This window comes from Crocuta crocuta, unplaced genomic scaffold (genome assembly GCF_008692635.1).
Source record: "Crocuta crocuta isolate KB4526 unplaced genomic scaffold, BGI_CrCroc_1.0 scaffold1, whole genome shotgun sequence".
Lineage (NCBI taxonomy): Eukaryota > Metazoa > Chordata > Mammalia > Carnivora > Hyaenidae > Crocuta > Crocuta crocuta.
This window is the reverse complement of record NW_027527930.1, coordinates 2052388-2076935: the sequence shown is the minus strand read 5'-3', so window position 1 is coordinate 2076935 and position 24548 is coordinate 2052388. Positions and strand designations below refer to the sequence as shown.

The 24548-nt window shown below is 36.1% G+C and overlaps 1 protein-coding gene across 1 annotated transcript in view; it reads left to right on the top strand.

Annotated features, from left to right (window-relative positions):
• Positions 1–24548, top strand: part of LOC144220466 (transmembrane protease serine 11E-like) — a 30698-nt gene that overhangs the window by 903 nt on the left and 5247 nt on the right. The window contains exons 2-9 of the mRNA XM_077750700.1: positions 622–746; positions 5524–5645; positions 7795–7862; positions 10687–10850; positions 14636–14674; positions 16554–16731; positions 17906–18165; positions 18751–18893. Coding sequence (XP_077606826.1) covers positions 622–746; positions 5524–5645; positions 7795–7862; positions 10687–10850; positions 14636–14674; positions 16554–16731; positions 17906–18165; positions 18751–18893 — 1099 coding nt within the window. The remainder of the gene's footprint in view (positions 1–621; positions 747–5523; positions 5646–7794; positions 7863–10686; positions 10851–14635; positions 14675–16553; positions 16732–17905; positions 18166–18750; positions 18894–24548) is intronic.

The window sequence follows — 24548 nt, the reverse complement described above, 5'->3', positions numbered from 1 at the left end:
TAGGATTACTGAAGTTTAGAGTCAAACAGGTTCTTTGGAAGAGAGTTCTAAGTATCTTTCATATGTATCCTCAAAGTTTGTTTGGAAATAAATTAGAAAAATGGAAGGAGAATAGAATTAGAAATTCTATCTGAATTAGTATAGATCAAGCTGTAATATGTTTCATAGGCCATTTAAGATTCTAGAGTGGTAGAAATACGCTTTAAACATTTTCATAGCCCCTACAGTACCTAACTCAGTATTTTGAACCTAGCCAGCTCAGTAAATGATAGCTAACACTTAGATAGCACTTTCTACATGCCAACAGTTAGATAGCACTTTCTACATGCCAGGCACTGTGGTAGGCACTTTATATATAGCAATTCATATAATCCTTACAACAGTCCAATGAGATCTGTACTATCATTGTCATCTTCACATTATGAGTGAGGAAACAGGCACAGAGATGTCAAATTACTTGCCTAAGGTCAGGCAACCAGAGGCCAGGATTGGGACATGTTCTAAACCAAAATAGTACTCTACCACACGAGTGTCCTGAATTCCCCAGAAATGTCTGCTTTAACTAAGGAGCGGGCGTGGCACACACTGTGATATAACCCATTTATTTGCTTTCTTTCTCAGGCCAGCTGTGGCGAAGGTCAGGAAGAGAGCTTGTTTGCAGCCCTGGGTTATTGGCCTCATCACCTTTATATCCCTGATTGTCCTGGCAGTGTGCATTGGACTTATTGTTCATTACGTGAGATACAGTAAGTATGGGCTGCCCTGGCATCATGTGATTTACCCCAAATCAAATATTTCCTCATGTGCATTCCAGTTTTGATTTGCCTTAGGCCTATTCATTCATGACTACAACTCATTTGTATAGCTGGTACAAAGAATTCTTTACCTACCTGTCTCTTACTTAATCCTCACAAGCCAAGAAGGATTCTTTCATCTATCTTTGATGTAGCAATGCTTCCTCCTGGGAATAGCATGCTAGTTTTTGATATTCGTTAATAAGCGATAATCAAATATTAAATAGGGAAGACCATAGGAGAGCTTGAGTCCACTGTGTTGAGTTGTTTGAAGACATAGGGCAATCACCTTGATTTAAAATCATTCCAACTTATTGAAATCCTGAGAGCTCAATAAATTAATTACATAATCAAGGATCAGAGAGAAGTAGGCTCTATTCTGTATGAGTAAGCTAGAAATAAATGCTCATAATGATATATTGTTGAATAAGTGCCTATTTCTGTTATTTAAAATCTCCTCTTGGGAGATTTACATGTGATTAAAGAGAATAGGATAGGCTGAGAAGGTTAATTAAAAAGAGGCTCACTCGTAATCAGGTGCCTCACAGCTAGAAGAACCATGAGTGTGCTATGTTATTAGAAAGGCCCCCATGGTGCTTCAGGACTATTCTTTCAGGGTATAACAACCCTTCTGAAGTTTCCCTCTCCTTTGCCCAGGGTTGTAATTGCCTGACTCCACTATGACCTATTGGCTTAATACCTCCCTTAGTGACTGGCTAATTCTTTGATGTCAAGACACTGTGAGCAAAGAAGCTAATCACTTGATTCTAATTTAATTGGAAATTTGCACAAGTTGCTTTCCTGTAAAAGAGACAGTATTGTAAGCAGGATTCTCACACAGAGAGTCATGACACCGAGGCTTTCCTTTCCAGGAAGTAACTTTATTCCTGCCAGCCCCACTCAGTTGGGTTCGTACCCAAAGAACTGAGCCACGAATGCCATGTGGCATAGTTTTCAGTATATTTTTTACTTGTCTCCCACATATGGTAACATACAAACATGTCGTCTGATTAAGTGGTCTCATGTTACAAGGTTGGGAGGGATGTTGTCAAGTACATGAATAGCCAGGTTGCCTTGAGGGTTTTTGTTTTTTCTTTCCTTAGGGAGGGGACCCTACCACAGTATGATCTGTAAATTGGTTATCTTCTTCCACCAACAGACATAATGTCAGTTCCAATCTCAAATCCAATCTCAATTTCTACAACAAGCTGGATCATTTCTGGGTAGTTTAATGTATAAATATTTAAAGTAAATACTTGTTTTGGTAGAATTTTCCCACACACAAGTCCTTAAATTTGGAGTATCCATATTTTGATGATTTCTCTGGAGCATGTTTTTAATAAAAAAAAAAGAACGGATAAAATAACTTTATAATTCTATAGTTCTGTTATGAATATATTGAGTCTCATTAAAAGTATCATTATTTCTCTCTACAGATACCTAGCACTATGTTTGGTTCACTTTTGTATTCCCAGAACTTAGCAGAATCCTGGCACATATTAAATGCTTAATATTTAATGAATACTGAATGATAAAGATTAGTGAGGGGCTCCTGGGTGGCTCAGTCTGTCAAGTATCTGACTCTTGGTTTCAGCTCTAGTCATGATCTTATGGTTTGTGAGTTTGAGCCCTGGGATGGGCTCTGTGCTGACGGTGCAGAGCCTGTTTAGGATTCTCTTTCTCCCTCTCTCTCTCTCTGCCCTTCCTCTGCTCATGCTGTCTCTGTCTCTCTCAAAATAAATAAACTTAAAAAAAAAAGATTAGTGAATCATATGTATGATATCTTCATGGGGGGATTCTTTGGTTTGTCTGAATTAACATGGAATTCCTAGTAATGCTAGATGTCTTATCACCTCAGTGAGAAAGAAAATGTTTCTTACTATTTCTCCTTTGCTTCTTCCCAAGCCATGCATTATAAGGCTTACAAATCTTACTCACATGCATAAAATGAAAACCTGGCAAGATTTTTCCAGTAACCTATTCCTGGATCCTATTATTTGGATGATCAGTGCAGACAGTAATATGGAACACCCAACGTCCACTGCCCACACAGCACACCTGAATAAATAGCTATTGTTGTGATGTGTTACTGTCTTACGTGTATGACCTGTCCTCTGTTTGGAGATATAAGCAAAGGACAGAGTGGATATAGCACATGAGCACTGAGGAGTTGGCACACCTAGATAACTAAACTAAGCCAAATAATCACAGAAGCAGACAGATTAAGATGGAGGTAATTTGACTTGAAAAAAACCATCATTTTGGCATAAAGCCCAAGACAGCATAGAATTGCGTGAGCAGCTTCTGTCCAGTGGCCTTTGGGCCTGCCTTTCTGCTCTTTTGAAAATTGTATGACAGAAGGTGACTCTATTATGAGCAATATCCTTATAAGTTACAGATTTATGAACTTGTTAGAAAATGATCAGCAAACTAGTGTTCATCCTTATTTTTATTACTTTCTGTTAATATTCCTCAATAACATTTTCCAACAGCTACACATGCCACATAATTCTGGCAATTGGGAATATATTTTGATGCTTAGTGACCTATTTGAGTCTCTTGAGCAAAGTAAAATATTGACTATGGATAAATTGTTCATTTGATTGAAGCATATGAAATTGTTGGCATTAGACCATATTTGGTTTATACAAATGGCAGTATCAAAAAGTCAATCCAATAATTTAAAGAAGAATAAGACTGATATGTAGAAGTCAGTTCTCCTCTCTAGATACTTACTTTTCAGTGAGGGGTTGAGTACCACCACCAGTAGCATTACATGGGAGCTTGGTAGAAATGAAGATTCTTAGGCCCAATTTAGGCCCAATGTTCAATAATTTTATAAATTATAAACTTTACTTGGGATTATGTATATTTCCAGGGACCTGTCTTCATTTCAGGTCACTCATGCCTTTCAGGGAAAGACCATTCATTGAAAGGAAGGTAAGGAAAGAGGGAAATAGGCAAACACTCTCTAGCACCTCACTTTGGTGTCTAATTTCCAGGAGGTCCTGACTTTTCAGGCTGACATCCATCGTCTTTTGCATCATGGACCATTCCCTAGCTGTCCCCTAGCCTTGTCAATCCAACCAAGTCCTTTGGATGGCTAGGATGTTCTGAAATTTACCAGTAGTTTTTTCCCCCCAAATTCTGATGTATGAGAAGCTTCTACAGTTTCAGTGAGTGGGTTTGGTTTTCCCACTCCAAGAAGTGGTAGGAAAATAAAGAAAGTAAAGAATGTAAAGAAAGTTTGTGCTTTGAAAGTTAGAGCTTGACTTGAAATCCAGTTCTGTCTTTTCTGGCTATGTCATGTTAGAGTTGGGCAATTTACTTACATTTCTGAGACTGTAGTCTTTATCTGTTAAATGTGGACAGACTGCCTTCCCATGGGGATTATGGTAAATTAAATGAGATATGTGAATATGCTTGGGGCACACATGCTCAGTGTTAGTTTCCCTTTCCTCTGGGGTTCAAGTGAAGAAGGAAAGAATGAAAAGCAAGAGGGCAGAAGAGGAGAGAAACTGAGATTGGGTGAAGCACACTCCATTATCCTACAATAACCACACACAACTGTCTTGATCACCATTATATTTTAAATACTCAACACAGAGTCTTTCATAGAAAAGGTAGTTGGCATTAATATTTGTTGAATGAAAAAATCTTCTTAAGGTTCCGTGCTTGCTTCAGGTATAGAAAGGTAGATGAATACTGCATTAATTTTCAGCCACCCCAGAATGCGGGCTGCTTAAACTGATGCAGAAAGTGTAGACAATGGCTAAGGAAACAGGACAATCCTTGTGGCTGGTGGGAGAATATAAATGGAGTGACAAGGGAGCCAGGTGAAACCAAGTATCCCTGAAAGGTTATGCCAGATAGCAGCTCTAGCTCCTTAACTGAAAACCAAGCATTTTCATCCCTACCCTCATTTCCTTCTTTAGCCTGAACACATTTTCTTACCCTCTAGTCCCTGTGGCCAGAATTGATATGCAGTCTCCTGAATTGGAAGAAATCTACTTTTGGAATATAAAAGTACATTTACTTTTTGGAAACTTCTGAGTCCACTTTATTTTTTTGACTCTTTTTTAAAAAAAAAAGTTAAATCCAAGTTAGTTAACTTCTAGTTTAATAGTGGTTTCAGGAGTAGAATTTAGTGATTCATCACTTACATATAACACCCAGTGCTCATCCCCACAAGTGCCCTCCTTAATACCCATCACGCATTTCCCATCCCCTCACTCAATACCCTCTCAGCAACCCTCAGTTTGTTCTCTGTATTTAAGAGTCTCTAATGGTTTGCCGCCCTCTCTGTTTTTATCTTATTTTTCCTTCCCTTCTCCTATGTTCATCTGTTTTGTTTCTTAAATTCCACACATGAGTGAAATCATGTGATGTTTAATCTTTCCTGACTCTGAGTCTATTCTTGTTTATATGCTCTGATGGTGTGACTTGCTGCCTCTTGTGGCTAGTTCAGAAATGGATAACACATGACTAATCAGCCCACAGGAACATGAAGCATTTCTTACAGGTTTTACACTCTAAATCTTATGATGATGAATGTTCTTGTCTTTTATTCTGAGATAACTATGAAGCTCAGGGCAAGATGATGGTGATGACGACCTGGGATAGGACACTCCTAGTCTGTCTTTCCAGCAACCACCAAAACAGGGAAATAATGATGCTTCATACACATCTGATTAAAACTATGACAGGTTTTTTCCCTCTCTCCTCATAGACCAAAGGAAGACCTACAATTACTATAGCACATTGTCATTTACAAGTAACAAAGTATATGATGACTTTGGAAAAGAGGCTTCTAAAAATTTCACTGAAATGAGCCAGAAAATTGAATCAATGGTAAGCACTTTTTTCTCCATTTCTAGGGCATTTGCGATCATTTTATATCATAAGTTTTGATACCTAGCTTCCAAAACATCCATTCAACTGATCTTGTGTATCTTTGAAAAATGGGAAGCAGCCCTGCCTGAGAGTTATAAAACAAAACTGACAGTACATGGTTTGGGAGAGCACATCTTGCAGGGCCGAGGCAGGTGAATGTTAGCCTTTCCTTCATGTCCCTCCCATTTACTCTCCATCAAGATCTACAATCTTGATCAGCAAAGTTCAGAAATTCTGGGAATGTGAGGGTGACCCAAAATACGATTGTTGTATGCTATGGAAGACACCTTGAGCAAAAGACCACGAGACTGAAACTACTTAGACACATACTTGAATGGTGTTTTGGTATCCAAAAACATCTGACTGTGGGCTGGTTTTTGGTATATAAGTCTATAGGAAATACATGGATACTCATCTCTAACTTTAAGGCATTAACATTCAGCCTCAGAAATGAATCAAATATGGAGGAGGACACTCATGGGGATGAGCACTGAGTGTCATGTGGAAACTAATTTGGCAATAAACTATTTGTAAAAAAAGAAAAAAAATTAAAATCATGCTGTAATTATAAAAAAAAGAAATGAATCAAATATTTTAAAAAGTGGAAAATTATCAGTATAGGCCAAGAGAACAACAGCCTGGGTGATGATTCTAATCATTATCAGATTACATAGAGAATAGTTTGGACTTTTCTTGACAGTCTATAAGGTGATTTGTGGCATGATGTGGTGGAAAATACCCTGAACTAGAAGTTGGGACACTTAGTTTTAGAATCACCTACTACCAATTTTTATTCTGGGCAAATTTTCTTTTGTGAAAATTAAGGCATTAGACTAGATAATTTAAAAATTGTCTTCCATTTCCAATATCCTGAGTAAGAACATAACGGCAGTTACCCACATAGAAACTGCCTACTAGACTAGAAGCCTGAGGATTTAAAAACATTGGTAAGGAGGGGGTCAAATCCTTTTTGAATTTGTACTTACAAACAACAAATCAGGAAAATATATAAATACACTCTCTTCTAAGACATATATATATATATTTATATAATAAAGGAAAGAAAATGGAACTAAGAAGGTCAAGAAAGGATGCAACTATTTGCCTTGTTTTTTGTGCCATTCACTAAAATAAATTTTATAAGATCCAGGATGATTTATTCACATATGAAGGAATATAAGTAGGACTCTTGAACACTCTTAAAATTAGTAATAATTTTGAAATGATTTGACTAATATAAGCCCATAAATAAAAATAGAAATACCCAAGTGAATGTTGTCATTAGACACCTCACTTGTACTCTGCTGATCCGTCATATAAGTGAAGTAACTTCTCTTGGGCACAAAGACAGAGGCATCAACAAAAGATATGAAAGAATAAAAAGGCTCATTGTTTCTGTCAGTCAATCACCAGCTTGTAGTAACTGTGGTTAATATTCACACACTGAAACCAAGAAATACTTGATATGTTTATCTTGACTTCTAACTTAAAATTTTAAGTTGGCTAGAATTTTTCATTATAGTAGTAAGAAATATCTTAAGATACATTCTTCTATCTTATTAAAGTAAACTTTATAGAACATACCAGGCTAAGTATCCTAGTTCACATGGGCCTTTTAAGAGCATTTTGAGTACTGAAGTGGGTGCACATAATGCCAGGATATTTGGCAACCTCTTCAAAAGATTTAAGAACGACAGGACATTGTCATATACTCATTATCTATGATCCAGCCATCGGTTGGCAGAATTATTCAATTTCCTTTGTTTACCTACACTAGAAGTCTGTATCTCAGGGTATGAATATATACTCTTCCTTTTCATAAAACAGTGTACTTATTCCTTTTTAGTATAAGTGTACACAGCAGATGTTATTCTTGGCCTCACTACTATGGTTCCCAGATACTATAACTCCTAAGGCAGAGTTCAGTTGAAATCACTGAGTAGAATACCAGAAAAGATTTTTGGAGATTCTTCAAGTTGAGTGCATTGTGAAATGTTGATTAATGTTTCTTGTTTGGCTTTGTTTGGGTTTTAAATTTTCCATAGAGCTTTACATTGACTTGCAGAAAATTGTTCTTGCTGACATATTTTGAATATTTTTGAAACAGGTTAAAAATGCATTTCATAAGTCTCCATTGAGGGAAGAGTTTGTCAAGTCTCACATTATCAGGTTCAGGTATGTAGATCTGAAATGCTGACTTCTGAATACAATTTAAAACTAAAGCTGTTAACTTGCCAGTAATAAATACTATTGGAAATGTTAATGATATGATATAATGTAATTAAATCAATGTTCATTTGACAACTGTTCTAAATCATGGATTATAACTTGTTTTACTCATTCTCTAAATCCATAAGAATGCATTTGCAGTGTGATGCAAGGGACAGGTGTTATTGGTGGCTATATTCTTGCATTGTTCTTTGAGAATATAATTACAAAAATAGAAACCAAAACCATATCCCTTAGTTTAATAACCAATTGTCCCCTCTGTAAAATAGTGTAGTAGATGAGGTTGGTCTTAACCTCTTCATTCTCCTCTTTATCTATTTTCTTTACTTTTTTCTTCTCCACCCTTCTGCTCCAAATATTTAATAAAGAAAATTCCAGATCTGATCATCTGCCATCAATAAATAGAAGCTCAGGGCATAACATTTTAAGCAAAATACTGTCTAAGTATCTTAAATAATATATTGTCTTAATACAAATTATTTGTATTTTTTAAAAACAGAATGATAGCTGTTGCCAGTATTATTTCAATGACAAAAACTGAGAGTTACCTCTCAGTCTATCACTTGGCTGACATCTCTGAGGTGTCTATATTCCCTGGCATTTGAAATACTATTCTTTCTTGGATCTATATCTACTTCTCCAGTCCTTAAATTTTCACTTTTTCACGGGGATTTCATGCACCCACATGATTTTATATGCTCTTGAAATCCAAATTTCTTTTCCAACCTAAACTGGTTTTCTGATTTCTGGAGCTGTATGCCTGCTCATGCACACATCCATGGGTAGGTTCCACAGAAAATTCTAGAGCTCAAGTAAAACCCGATCACACTAGCGGAAAACCTGGACATCAGCCTACGTTCCTCCCTTTCCTGGGTCCCTCACATTTTATGAATAACCACGTTTTACCAGTTTTACCTTCCAAATCACTTTTCAATTGGTTTACCTCTTCACCTTAGTACTCTTCCTACTCATTAGTATTTCTTCTGCAATCAGTAAGAAGAAATGCAAGTTTGTAGAAAAGATGAAGTTAGTCTTAGAGATGTTGAGTTGAAATACTAGGGGACCACCTGAGCCTGAAATATGAGTCTTACTTAGGGGGAGGAAAAGGGAACTGAGTTGAAGATATGCCTTTGCTCAGTCTCCATCAAAGTACTAGAGACTGGATATAAACAGAAATTTTCAGAAAAAGGATAATGCAAGGAAAAAATGATGATGAAGAAAGCCTGAAGAAAATAATACTTAAGGAGATGGGGAAAAAATAGGAGTCTAGGAAATAGGGAAGGAGAAAGAAAAAAAGAGATATCATGAGAAAGACACCACTGATACAAAAGGCAAAAACTTTCAAGCATAGAAAGGTCAGCATTGACAAATGCTCCTGAGAGACCAAGTAATATGACTGGAAAGAATTAACTGGGTATGCCAATAAAGAAGTCATTTAGTGTACAGAAAAGACTCGGTGGAATGGAAGGGGAAGAAGCAGACTGCAAGGAAATAAATATGAGGCACAGTGTAATTTACCCTTTCAAGAAGGTTTGTTGTGATAAGAAGGTGAGAGTTAAATTGAATAGCTGGGGTAGAGAGAGAGCTTTGTTTGTTTTTGTTTCTATTAGTCAGCCAGCATAGGAATAGTTTAAGAGAAAGAAGAAAGAATGCGTATCTGTTGTACAGTGTTGCTGAGTCAGTGAAAGGGGGTGAGATACATAAAAATAATCTCATGAAAGTCCTATTTGTATTTTCAGATTACAAAGACAAACAAAATTATATAAAATCCAAATAACATAGTATTACATAAAATAGAAATCAGAAACTCCCTCTCTAATAATTCCATTTGCAGAAGTAACATATCTTCTTAACAACTGGTTGTGAAGTCTACTAGTGTAGACACTACAAGTATGTGTCATTGTTGATTTAGCCAGTGCCCTTGTGATGGACACTTGTGTTGTTACATATTTCTTCTGATTTAAAAACAAGGTTATGATAAACATTTGTATAAATCTGTTTGCATACACAAAATTATATTTGAAGAGAGTGTTGTATAAGAGAAATGGGTCATCAAATGTATAACTGATAAACAAAACTAACTTCTAATTATAAGGTTCTAACTTATATCTCCATTTACAGTTTATATGAGAAGTCAACACACTGTATAGTGAGGAGTAAGTTTCTTTGAGAACTGATTGTATGTGGAAAAAAAAAGTGGTAGAGTAACTGACAGAGAATGAGAAAGTCAAGGATGATTCCAAGAAGTAATTCATTCAAACAACACTAAGGCTAATTAATGCCCTATCTTGAAAATATAATCATATGCAGTCAAGACAATTTGGTCAAACTTTATTTTATCCCTAGGATTAGAAGTTGTTTAGGAAAGCATGAAGCTACTTAGGAGATTTCATTGGTTTTAAGCCACTGGGAATTAAGCCTGAAAGCCAAAGCCAGAGTTGATTTCACATTGACCATACATTATATTTGATAGTATTGAATGGTTGACAAGAGAGTATCTTTTTATATTAATAACTAGATATTTGGCATTAAGGGAGACCATGAGCATACTGTCTTATTCTCAGGGAGGCTAAGTTGGAAATTTTATATGTTGAAAATAATAGGAATATAGAATGAAACAAATGGGATCTTTTAAATTACATTATGGATTTGTTTTGTGTGTGTGTTTTAAATGGATGATAAAGAAAAAATAGATTGTGATATTACCATAAATTTAATTTTGAACTATATCTTTAAAATCTATTTTTCTTTTTTTCTTTTTGGTCCACAGTCCAGAGGAACATGGAGTGTTGGCTCATATGCTGCTGATTTTTAGATTTCGCTCTACTGAGGATCCTGAAGCCATCAATAAAATTATTCAACGTGTTCTACCTGAAAAGCTTCATGAAGCTGTGGGACCCCTTAAATTAGATCCAGAATCAGTTGAAATTAAAAGTAAGTTTATTTCTCTTATTTAGTTTAATTTTCTTATGTAGAATAGCTCCATGTTAATTTTGGTCTTAGGCACTGATTTTTTTTTAATTAATTAATTAATTTTTTTTACTTGTGCCTTGTTTTTTATTTATTTATTTATTTTTTTACAAATAGTTTATTGTCAAATTAGTTTCCACATAACACTCAGTGCTCATCCCCACAAGTGTCCTCCTCCATGCCCATCCCCCCTCCCCCCCACATCCATCAGTCCTCAGTTTTTGTCAGCATTCAAGAGTCTCTCATGGTTTTAGGCACTGATATTTATCTATCTATCTATCTATCTATTTATTTATTTTAAATCCAAGTTTNACGAACAGCGAGATCATGACCTAAGCGAAAGTCGGACGCTTAACCGACTAAGCCACCCAGGCGCCCCTCTTAGGCATTGATTTTTAAAAACTGTTTTGGATGTCCTTTAATTATGGAGTCTTGCCACCAACAGAAAATTTCTTTGAATATGATTGGTTCTAATGAAGTATTTTAATTTTAATACTACCTATACTTATGCACTTCTCTAACCTTGGGCCCCTGTTCCTTTCCTGTATTGGGTCTTACGCTTCAGTTCTAGCATCCAGTTATACATGGAGAAAGTGGCTTTGTACATTCTTCTTCTTCTTGTTGCTTTCATTTTATGTTTGGAGAGTATGATGTATGGAAAGGTTCATGCCATTCACGTATTTGCCTTCAAGTTGCATTGATATACCTTGCTATAGCTTCTTTCCTTAGACCATTTACCAATGACAAATTTATAATTTGTTTCTATTTATTTTTTTATATTTTACAACTAATTTAAAAAGTCTGAGCTTTTTTGTGGAGGATAGGGGAATGAAATACTCAGGGGTATTTCCTCATTACCAGAATGGAAGAAGAATAGGCGATTCTCAGTGGAAATAAAAGTTTGACTAAAAGTTAAGTTGTATGCTACAGAACAATGCTAGCCATAAAAAAACCTTGTGAGCCAACCCTATGATCTTAAATTTTCTAATATCCACATTTAAAAAACAATAGTAAACATGTGAACTTCATTTTAATAATTTGATATTTAACCCAATATATCAAAGTATTATTATTTCAACAAGTCAATAGAAAAATCATTCACGAGATATTTTATATTCTTTTTTGTTTGTACTAGGGCTTCAAAATCTATTGTATATTTTGTATTTAAGCACGTTTCAGTTTAGACTAGCCTCATTTCAAGAGCTACTATGCACATGTGGCTAGTGGACACAGTATTGTATATGGCAACATTAGAAAATAGAGAAGACAGAACAAATAGAAAGTATGAACATAAGGAGCTAACAGAAAAGCTGATAGACCTAACTAGCAGCATGACCTAATGGTCACCTACCCTACTTGCTTAGGAAGAGAGGCTTGGGTAGTTAGGACCGGCCACATAATTTATGGAGCCTAGTGCAAAACGGTGGACTCTTTTCATAGAACAACAAAAAATTATCACTAAGAGTATTAACATATAAAACTTTTTCTTCTGTAATCTCTCTTAACTCATCATTCTATGTGAAAAAAATAAATTTTAAATTATTACATTGCATTGTATCGTTCATTTTCATATTGTAAAATATCAATTTCAAATGTAAATGTAAAAGCATTTAAGTATGTGGAATTATGAAAATTATACAAGAGTATTTCATAGCTCACACATGCATGAATTTGGCTCTAATCAGATCAATAGAAACACTATACAAGGCTAGCTTGACAGCTTTTTCCCTTCTTGATGTGTGCACATCTTACCAATGTTCTCTACCTTCAGCTTAAGTAAGAAAGACCTGAAAAGCTCTGTTATGTCATTACCTTCAGCAGAAGCTGTTGGCTAATATAGAAAGGTAATGGGAAGAAGAAAGAATATAATAGGGGCCTTGGGAGGTTTGTGTCTAGTAGAATGCTATTGCCTTCTTTCTATGTTCTAAGCAAGTCCTGCCTTAAACAGAAAACATGGCCTCCTGGGACTGTCACTGCTTCCTGGTTCCTTAGTGGTAAGCATCAGACACTTGTCTTGTACTCACTTTGAGTCTGCTGAACGTGTGGATCCACTGGAATTCTGAGTTCATTGGGTATCACAAATGATATATGTGAATGGGGTGCCAAGAACCCATGGACACATATATTGTGTGTATCTCCTCTGCGCATGTCATGCCCCATTGTTCTTCAGGCTTCACTTTTATTGATTTTTATTTTTAAGTTTATTTGTTTATTTTGAGAGATGGGGGAGGGGCAGAGAGAGAGAGAGAGAGAATCCCAAACAGGCTGTGTGCTGTCAGTGCAGAGCCTGATGCTGGGCTTGATCTCACAAATAGTGAGGTCATGACCTGAGCCTAAACCAAGAGTTGGATGCTTAACCACCTGAGCCACCCAGGTGCCTCTAGACTTCACTTTTAAAGCACAAGTTATAAAATAAAAAATATTAAGAATTTCAAGATGGTGAGCATTAAACCAAGTGCAAGATCATACCGAGTGCAAGGTCCAATGTAGATGTACACCCATTAAGATGGCCCTTTAAGTAGTATCAAGAGGAAAGCCAGAAATTTCTCTAGGAAGATTTTGAGATAGAGAAGAACAGGTTATTTGAAACAGGGAGATCAGTGGTGATGATATTTAATATTTATAGGGAATAAATAGTTGATTCTTTTTTTCTTTTAACATTTATTTTAGTTTTTTGAGAGACAGAGACAGAGTATGAGCAGGGAAGGGGCAGACAGAGAGGGAGACACAGAATCTGAAGGAGGCTCCAGGCTCTGAGCTGTCAGCACAGAGACCGATGCAGGACTCGAATCCACAGCAGTGAGATCATGACCTGAGCCGAAGTTGGGCGCTCAACCGACTGAGCCACCCAGGCGCCTCAATAGTCACTTCTTTATTTGAGCCATTCCCCCCAAAATAGGCCAGAATGGAGAAAGTCAGAAAGAAGCTTTCTAGAATATAGATTTCTGACATATCCATACTATTAAATACTAAAAGAAAAATTAACATTAACATTTTTGCATTTAGAACACCTGTTCTGCTATGTTCAAAGAGAATAATTTTGGTCATTGGAAATCTACTGAAACAGGACATTTGAGTGCATGAAGTTTTATGTATCTGTTGGTTGGCAGGGTTAGGGCCTGATTGTTGAGAAGTAAATAAGCTAAGGAACCATGGGCTAAAGTTGAAAGGAGGGCAAATTGTCTTTCTAAATTTCAGCAGAAAGAAAAATTAGAAAGGGATAATGTTTTTAAATGAGAGTGAGGATGGATTTATGGACCTGCCATTCACATATGTTATACAAATGGGACTATGCCTATGAATTTAGTGGGGAAAAAATCTGAAATAATGGTCAGTAAAAATATCATTGCATTTGAGGAATCAAAACTATGGTTCCACAGAAGGGGAATATTCTTATTTTCTGGTATGAAACTCAGATTCCTGGGTTTCATCATAAAACTACTGAATCAGAATTACTGGGAAGAGGAACAGGAACTGACAGTATAAAGATGCTCTCTCTGTGACTGTTATCTAGACTAAAGTTTAAAAACTAAGGTTCACTGTTCAGATTTCCTTTTTCCCAAAGGCAATGAACATGTTTTGCATATGTTAAACTAACTGTGTTGCTTTTATTGTTTCTTTTTTTTTTTTTTAACAATCCAGAGGTTCTGTCTTATAACAGAATTAACCAGCCTTTCCTATTTGAAGCACTCAGAGGCATTATGAAATTCTGATGGCCCTGTTCTATTCACCATTTCTGTGTATTTCAGAAATCAACAAGACAGAAACAGACAACTTTCTGAATAGTTGTAAGTGTAATATATTTCTTAAAATTGCATTACCTGAATGTAAAAAGTTAACACTGGATCATTTAGGCTTACTTTGTGTGATGCTATAGGGTCAGAATAAAGTTTGGTTTATCTGTGCACAGCTCATGGTGCTTTATCTTATCTTTGAAGCACATTTTATTACTAAAGAGCAAAAAAAATGGAAGAACTTTGGAGTGGATATGTGGGTGCCTGTGGCAAAGGTATAGTGGAAGTGAATTGTACAGTTGTTAAAGAAGAGGAAAAAAGATTCAATGTTCTGACTGCAGATATCTACAATATGCTCTCACAAATGTTTTCTAAAGATTATATAAAAGTAAACAGCATGTTAGCCTTTTTCAGCTATAGGCAGAAACTTGTTACTCTACACTAAAGAAAATCTTCGTGATGATTGTTAATCCCATACTATGGAAATTTCAGGCAACTATGAAGTTGCGTATATATTGATAAAATTACTGAGGATTCAGATAGTATTTTTTTAAAGTTTATTTATTTTGAGGGAAAGAGAGTGCATGAGCAGAGGAGGGGCAAAGAAGGAAGGAGGCAGGCAGGGAGGGAGGGAGAGAGAGAGAGAGAGAGAAAGAAAATCCCAAGCAGGCTCCATGATGTCAATACAGAGCCAGACATGGGGCCCACACTCACAAACTGTGAGATCATGACCTGAGCTGAAATCCAGAGTTGGACGCTTAACTAACTGAGCCACCCCAACACCCCACCTATATTTTAAAAGTACTGACTCTAGGCCTAGTATTTCCCTTCCCCTACAGCAGAGTACCCCACCATGATTTAGAGGATATATTTGATAATTATGGAGTTAGTACAAAATATATTTATCTTAAACTATGGAAGGAAATGTGCTACTTACCAGCTTAGACTATCATTTAGTTCACAAACTTGACTAAACATGAAGCCAAAGAATAATCCTGTTATGCAAATGGCATGTATTCTTGCCACCAATATTTATTGTGAGACTGTTGTGTGCTAGTGGTGTATTAAGTAACAGAAATATAAAATGGATGGAATATAAACCCTGCATAAAGCAGCTCTTACTCTAATGAGACTAGATATATGAGATTAATGCACGAACACATAATTCTCAAGCAATAGGTCTCAGGCAAGAGCAATTTTGACCCCCATGGGATCATGCCCTACTGTGACTTTGGATATCATGGTTGTGTGTGGGGGGGATGCTACTGGCATCTAATATGTAAAGGCCAGGTATTCTTCTGAACATCGGATCATGCATAGGATAGCCTTCTACAATGAAGAATTATGCATCTCAAAAACATCAATAAAGCCAAGGCTGAGAAAACCTTGTATAAATAATATATATACACATATATAATATTATACATGTATACGTATAAAATTAGTGTATATATCATTAGTGTATCTATATATATATAACTAGTATATATAATAAACCCTGTTATAAACAATGTTTATATATAAATAATATGTATAATTAGTTTATATATGATAACTAATTATATATATAATTAGTACTGGTAAGTATGCTAGCATATATACATGTATATATACACAGACATATATACATATATATGTATATATATACACACACACATAGAGAGAGATGGTGATGATGGTAGAAGTATGAAAAAAGCCATAACTAATCCAGTTTGGAGACAGAGGAATTGTTAGAGAAGGCATCCTAGAGAAGGTAATGACTGACTTAATCTTACAAGATGAATAGTTGTTAAATTAATGAACCACTATAGTTCAAGGAAAAGTAAGGACAAGAGAAAATGTTTGGAGCACAAAGTATGAAAAAAATTGAGATAGTAACACAATTTGATACTTAGAAGTAACTGCTAAGTAAGGCCTTGTCTCTCTTTGGCAGGCTGTGGGACACGAAGGAGTAAAACTTCAAGACAGAGTCTCAGGATCGTTGGCGGGATACCGGTGGAGGAGGGCGAATGGCCGTGGCAAGCTAGCCTGCAGTGGGATGGGATGCATCGCTGTGGAGCAACTTTAATTAATAGCACGTGGCTTGTGAGTGCCGCTCACTGCTTTAGAACGTAAGTCCTGAAACTTGTGAATGACTGGGGGTAAGCAAAGTGCACTGGTGTTTGGCAGGAAGGAAATACTTTGCAAAGTTTGAACCGGATGCATTTAAAATGAAGATAACATACACAGCACAAAGAGTGGGATGCTCATAAACCTTAGTAAGAGGTTTAATGGTCTGGAAATGGAAATGGCATCAAAGTACATGTAGAGAAATAATCCACTGATAAAGAAATAATAATAATTTGTCAAAGCAAGTAGGTGTTTTAAAGAAATTTTAAAAGCATCTTTGGACTGTGAGCCTGATGTCAAAAGGCGATAGGTCCCTGCTGTGTATCTATCAGGGATGGGGGCTGGGTGGATTGCAGATTTGACCTCAGTGGGGGAAATTCTACAAGGCAAGAAATAATTAAGTATGAAGAAATTTGGTAGTAACAAATTATACAACTGAATAAGTATTCCAAGGAATGAAGACCTTACAACTCAATGAAAAATGCCTTTGTATACAGGATAGTAATGTTTTGTTAAATCTATGTGTAGCCTTTTCAGTTTTCAGAGAAATGTATATGTTTGCGGGTAGAGAAGATGGTACATGGAATACATTTAGTTCCTGCATTCTGTACAAAATACGCTTTCTGTATGTCTCTTGGAGTCACTTATTGCTAGAAATATCAAAAGGCCCTAGGATCTGGAGTAAGCGACTCAGATGCAGAGTGGCATGTATTTCCTAAAAACCATGCCACTGTGGCATTTCTACCAGATCTTACTCCTGAGCCTGATTCTCAGATTGAAAAGAGTTTATTTTTATACATAGAAACTGTAACTTTATTTTTATTTTTTTAAAGGTTTTTTATTTAACTTTGAGAGCGAGAGGGGCAGAGAGACAGAGAGACAGAGACAGAGTGCAAGCAGGGGAGGGGCAGAGAAAGAAGGAGACACAGAATCCGAAGCAGGCTCCAGGTTCTGAGCTGTCATCAAAGAGCCTGAAGTGGGGCTTGAACCCATGAACCACAAAATTATGACCTGAGCTGAAGTTGGATGCTTAACCGACTGAGCCACCCAGGTGCCCAGCAATTGTAATATTAATAAGAAAACTTATGTTGACACAAGCAGCCTAAAATGTGTAATCTAAGTCCTTCCACTGGTAGGGTGGTAAAGTGGAATTTACTCTTCATACTTTTTCCTCAGGTATAAGGACCCAACCAGATGGACTGCTTCTTTTGGAGTAACAATTAAGCCTCCAAAGATGAAGCAAGGCCTTCGAAGGATATTTGTCCATGAAAAATATAAGTATCCATCACATGACTATGACATTTCAGTTGTAGAACTTTCTAGCCCGGTTCCCTACACAAATGCCGTACACAGGATTTGTCTCCCTGATGCATCTCATGAGTTCCACCCAGGCGATGAGACATTTGTGACAGGATTTGGAGCACTGGAAAATGATGGTGAGCATCTGAAGACAAATTAAACCATAGTAACCCAATTTGGTATTCTAAGGCATTTAAAGAATGGAATGCCATTATGCCAAAATATGCTGGTGCATTAGTTCTATGGACCTGAGTAAGTCAGGTCCTATTTGTAAATTGCCATTTATAAGACACAAGATTCCTTCATTGCTTTAGGTTACCATCAAGTGCCTCATTACTACTGTAGTGATGGTGCTTGGTAAGGTGTCTGAAATAGTAAATATGTCTGAATTTTTTTACTAAAGATGTAACTGCATAAGAGATTAGGAATCATTAACATACTTAATTCTTAAGATGAGACAATCATAAAGCCACTATTCTCTCTACAAAATTACATTCTAAGTTTCACAATGGGAAAGAAGTCACTTAAACAACATGAGGTTCTCTCAGAAGTACCTAAATTTTCATTTAAAGTATTTAGGAAATCGTTCTTTTCCCAAATATTACTGTACCTGAAAAGACATGTATCCTAAATTGCCATTTTATCCAACAATTATGAAAGATTTTCTCAAAGTTTATAGGTTACATGAATATCTACAAACATAAAGACTTTTTTCCCTTTAGGTAGTGGTCAAAATCATCTTCGGCAAGTACAGGTGGATCTAATAGACACTAAAACCTGTAATGAACCCCAATCTTACAATGGTGCCATCACTCCTAGAATGTTGTGTGCTGGCTCCTTGAAAGGAAAAAGAGATGCATGCCAGGTACGTGGTTTGACCAATAGTATGCTGTGTAATTTTTTGTTCACTTTTTATTTTGAAATCATTATAATTCACAGAGGTTGACAGAGGGGTCTCATGTATTCTTCACCTCGTTTCCCCCAAATGTTACATCTCACATCCTATAGTACAATAGAAAAGCTGGGAAGTTGACATTGGTACAATGTGTGCTTCTAGTTCTATGGCATATTTTTACATGTGCAGAGTTGTGTAACCATCACTCCAGCTGAGAACTCTTCCATCACCACAAAGATCTCTTTTATAATAACACTTACTTCTTTATTGTTTTCTTTTTTATCTTAAGTTTTTATTTAAATTCCAGTTATTTAGCATATAGTGCAATATTAGTTTCCAGTGTACAATATAGTGATTCGACAGTCTCATGTCACACCCCGAGCTCATCATTACAAGCGCACTCCTTAATCCTCATCACCTATTTAACCCATTCTCCCACCCACCTCCTTTCTGGTAACCATCAGTTTGTTCTCTATTGTTAAGAGTCTATTTCTTGGTTTGCTTCCCTCTCTCTTTTCTCCCTTTGTTCATTTGTTTTGTTTCTTAAATGCCACATCTGAGTGAAATCATATGGTATTTGTCTTTCTCTGACTGACTTATTTTGCTTAGCATAATACTCTCTAGCTCCATCAATGTCATTACAAATGGCAAAATTTCATTCTTTTTTATGGCCAAGTAATATTCCATTGTATATATGCATGTATGTATGTATGTATGTATGTATACCACATCTTCTTTATCCATTCACTAGTCGAGGGACATTTGGGATGTTTCCATGATTTGGCTATTATAGATAATGTTGCTATTAGGGGAACATATACCCCTTTGAATTAGTACTTTTGTAAACTTTGGGTAAATACTTAGTAGAGCAGTTGTTGTATTGTAGGGCAGTTCTATTTTTAACTTTTTGAGGAACCTCCATATGGTTTTCCAGAGTTGCTGCACCAGTTTACATTTCCACCAACAGTGCAAGAGGGTTCCCCTTTCTCTACATCCTCCCCAGCATCTGTTCTTTCTTGTATTATTGATTTTAGTCATTGTGACAGGTGTGAGGTGATACTCAAATCAAAACTACAATGAGTAGTTTCCCTGATGATGAGTGATGTTGAGCATCTTTTCATGTGACTATTGGCCATCTGTATATCTTCTTTGGAAAAATGTCTATTCATGCCCATTTTTAATTGGATTATTCATTTTTGTGTTGGGTTTTATGAGTTCTTTATATATTTTAGACACTAACCCTTTATCAGATATGTCATTTGCAAATATCTTCTCCCATTCTGGAAGTTGAATTTTGGTTTGTGGGTTATTCCCTTTGTTGTACAGTAGCTTTTTATTTTGATGAGGTCCCAATAGTTTATTTTTGCTTTTGTTTCCCTTGCCTCTGGAGACATATCTAGAAAGCAGCTGCTATAGTGGATGTCAATCCTCTATCACTCTTTCATCACTAATATCTACCAATCATTAATCAGTTTTCCATCTCTATAATTTTGTAATTCCATGAGTGTTATATAAATAGAATCATACTGTGGCTTTTTTAAGAATTCCATTTTGATTTAACTATTATTGTTTTTGTTTTTTCTTCTTTCATAGTTTATTGTCAAGTTGGATTCCATATAACAGCCAGTGCTCATCCCAAAAAGTACCCTCCTCCATGCTCTATCAGTGTTTTTGACTAGGCTATCTCTGTGGAAAAGGTTTTGTAGTTCCTCTAAGTTGTATACACATAACTTATCACAGTCTACTGGTGTTGAGATTTTACTGGTTTGAATGTAGAGTAGAATAGAAAACTTACTTCCCCTTAAGTCTCTTTACCCTTCTCCATTTATAATGATAATATGAATAAATATAAATTTCAATATTTCCTCTACATACATTGAGAACAACATTAGATAATGTTTTTCCTTAAGTTCCAAACATAACTTAGAAACTCAAGAGGAGAAGGAAAGTATATTTATTCATAGTTTTATTCTTTATTCCTTCCTGGTTTTCTAAGATTATTTTTTATTATTCCTTTTATGTTTTAGGAACTTCCATTAGACATTTTTTTTTTAATGTAAATCTACTGATGGCAAATTCCCTCAGATTTTCTGTCTGTGAAATTCTTAATTTTTTTATTCATTCCTGAAACATAATTTTGTATGTATGCAATAACATTCTAAAAAAACCAATGTATCTACCATAATTTAAAAATACTGTATTGCTAAAACTTGCTAATCATCATCTGAGCTTTCAGTGAGTTATAATCTTTTTGCTGGTCGGTGGGGGGTTCTTTCCTCAATGTTGATGGCTGATTACTGATAAGGGTAGTGGTTGCTGAAGGTTGAGGTGTCTGAGGCAATTTCTTAAAGTAAGATAACAATTAAGTTTGCCACATAGATGGACTATTCCTTTCATGAATGATTTCTCTATAGCATGTGATGCTGTTTGATAGCATTTTATCCACAATAGAACTTCTTTCAAATTGGGATCAATCCTTTCAAACTCTGTCACTTTTTTATCAACTAAATTTATATAATATTCTAATCCCTTGTCATTACAACAATCTTCACAACATCTTCACCAGGAGATTCCTTCTCAAGAAACTTTCTTTGCTCATCCATAAGAAGCAATTTCTTATCCATTAGAGTTTTATCATGAGATTACAGCAATTCAGTCACATTTTCAGGCTCCACTTTTAATTCTTGTTCTCTTGTTATTTCCATCACATCTGATATGATTCCTCTATTGAAGTCTCACACCCTAAAGTCATCCATGGGGGTTGGTATCAATTTCTTCCAAATTCCATTTACTGCCAATATTCCTGAATGTTCTTAAAGGCATCTAGAATGGTAAATTCTTCCCAGAATATCTTTAATTTACTTCACCCAGATCCAGCAGAGGAATCACTATTTATGGCAGCTATAACCTTACCAAATGTATTTCTTAAAAAAGTAATACCTGAAAGTCAAAATTAGTCTTTGGCCCATGGGTTTCAGAATGGGTGTTATGTTAAGTAGGCATGAAAACAACATTAATCTTTTTTTTTAATGTTTACTTATTTTTGAAAGACAGAAAGAGGCACAAAGCACAAGTAGGGGAGGGACAGAGAAAGAGGGAGACACAGAATCCAAAGCAGGCTCCAAGCTTCGAGCTCTCAGCACAGAGCCCAATGTGGGGGCTTGAACTCACAAACTGCGATATCATGCCCCGAGCTGAAGTTGGATGCTTAACCGAGCCACCCAGGATCCCTGAAAACAACATTAATCTTGTTGTGTCTTCAGAGCTCTTGGGGAGCCAGATATACTGTCAATGAACAGTAATATTTTAAAAGAAATATTTTTTTTGAGCAGTACTTCTTGACAGTGGACTTAAAATATTCTGTAAAATATGCTGTAAACATGTGCTGTCATCCAGGCTTTGTTGTTCCATTTCTAGAGCACAGGAAGAGTAGATCTATAATAATTCTTAAGGTTCCTAGGATTTTTCAGAATGGTATACGAGGATTGGCTTCAACTGAAAGTCACAAGCTGCATTAAATCTGTAACAAGAGAGTCAGCCTGTCCTTTGAAGATTTGAAGCCAGGCATTGACTTCTCTTTAACTATGGAAGTCTTAGGATCTTTCTCTGATAGAAGGCTGTTTCATGTACACTGAAAATCTGTTTGTTTAGTGAAGCAGTCTTCATTAATTATCTTAGTTCTTCCGGATAACTTGGCGCAGTTTCTATATCAGTATCTACTTTGTCACCTTGCACTTTGATGTTATCGTGACAACTTCTTTCCTTAAACCTCATGAATAAATCTCTGTTAGCTTCAACCTTATCTCATGCAGCTTCCTCACCTCTTGTAACCTTCCAGAATTGAAGAGAGGTAGGGTCTTGCATTGACTTAAGGGAATGTTGTGACTTGTTTAATCTTCTATCCAGACCACTAAAACTTATTCTATATCAACAATAAGGCTGTTTTGTTTCCTTATCATTTGTGTGTTTACTGGAGTAGCCATTTTTATTTCCTTCAAGAAATTTTCCTTTGTGTTCACAACTTGGGTGTTTGATGCAAGAGGCCTAGCTTTCAGCCTGTCTCAGCCTTTGACATGCCTTCTTCACTAAGCTTAATCATTTCTAGCTTTTGGCTTAAAGTGAAAGACATGCAGTGCATGTGGGTGGTTCAGTTGATTAAGCGTCTGACTCTTGATTTGGGCTCAGGTCATTATCTCATGAGATTCAGCTGGGCGTCCAGCTCTGTGCTGACAGTATGGAGCCTACTTGGGATTCTCTGTCTTCCTCTCTCTTTTTCCCTCCCCAGATCATGCTCTCTCCAACTAAATAAATAAACATTTAAACAATAAAAAAGTGAGAGATATGCAACTTTCACTTGAACTCTTTGGCCATTGTAGGGTTATTAATTGGACTAATTTCAATATTGTTATGTCTTTGGGAATAGGCAGGCCTGAGAGGAGAGAGAGAGAGAGAGAGAAAGAGAGAGAGAGAAAGAGAGGCAAACAGCTGGTTGGTGGAGCAGTCAGAACACACACAATATTTATTAAGTTTCCCCTCTAATATGGACACAGTTTATAGCACCCCAAAACAATTACAACAGTAATATCAAAGGTCACTGACCACAGTTCACCATAATAAATATGATAATAATGAACAAGTTTGAAGTATTATGAGAATTACCAAACTGTGACACAGAGACACAAAATGGAAAAACTTCCTAACAAAGGATTGCCATAAACCTCCTATTTGTAAAAAAATGCAGAATCTGTAAAGTACAATAAAGTATAAAAAAATAAGCAAATGCCTGTATCTGTTTTTCCATTTTCAAGTTTCTTCTTTATTTTATTGGGTTTTATTATTCTTGAAGTCTCTTTTACTTTTATATCTTTTTCACATACAATCAATTAAGACTTAGGAGATATTTCCCCCCTTTACCATATCTTCCAAATTTATCGCTGTCCCCATTCTTTCTCTTTAACATCCTAGTCTATTCCTTCACTCTTTCATCTCTTAACCACTAAAATTGCTTCCTGGTTTGGCTCTTCTAGTTTCAGAAGTTTCTGTTATGATATGTACATTCCTGAATAAACTTCCTGTTCTGTTCTCACTAAACCTCTCATTAAAAATAACAGGACGTATGGGGAATATAGGACTAGAGACAGAGCAACAGACCCTTCAGAGGCTAGACAACTTTGTAACCAGAGAATTAACAATACAAGCAAAATTTTGCCTTGAAAAATAACTTGGACAGTGTGGACAGTCAGAATGCACAGTGGGGCTGGCACCAACTTAGGGTTTGATAAAAATGCACAGAAACAACAGAGTGGAAGTATGAGCTTGCTGGGGCCGAGACAATGAACATGAGAGAGTATTCCTGAGCCAAGGAGAAAGTGCAACCTGCCAGGATGCATGAACTAAGTGAGGCTGTGGTATTTCTCTGGCAGAGGGAGTCCAGAGCACAGACACTTTTAAAATATTTTCTTAAATATTTAATATTTAAATATATAAATAATATATACATATTAGTATTGAATATATAAATATTAAAATATTTTCTTAAATAGAGCCCCAAACACTTCTACCTGTGCAACAGCTCAGTTGAGAGCCTTTTTCTCTTTTTCTGAATGTCATAATTTTACTTCCATT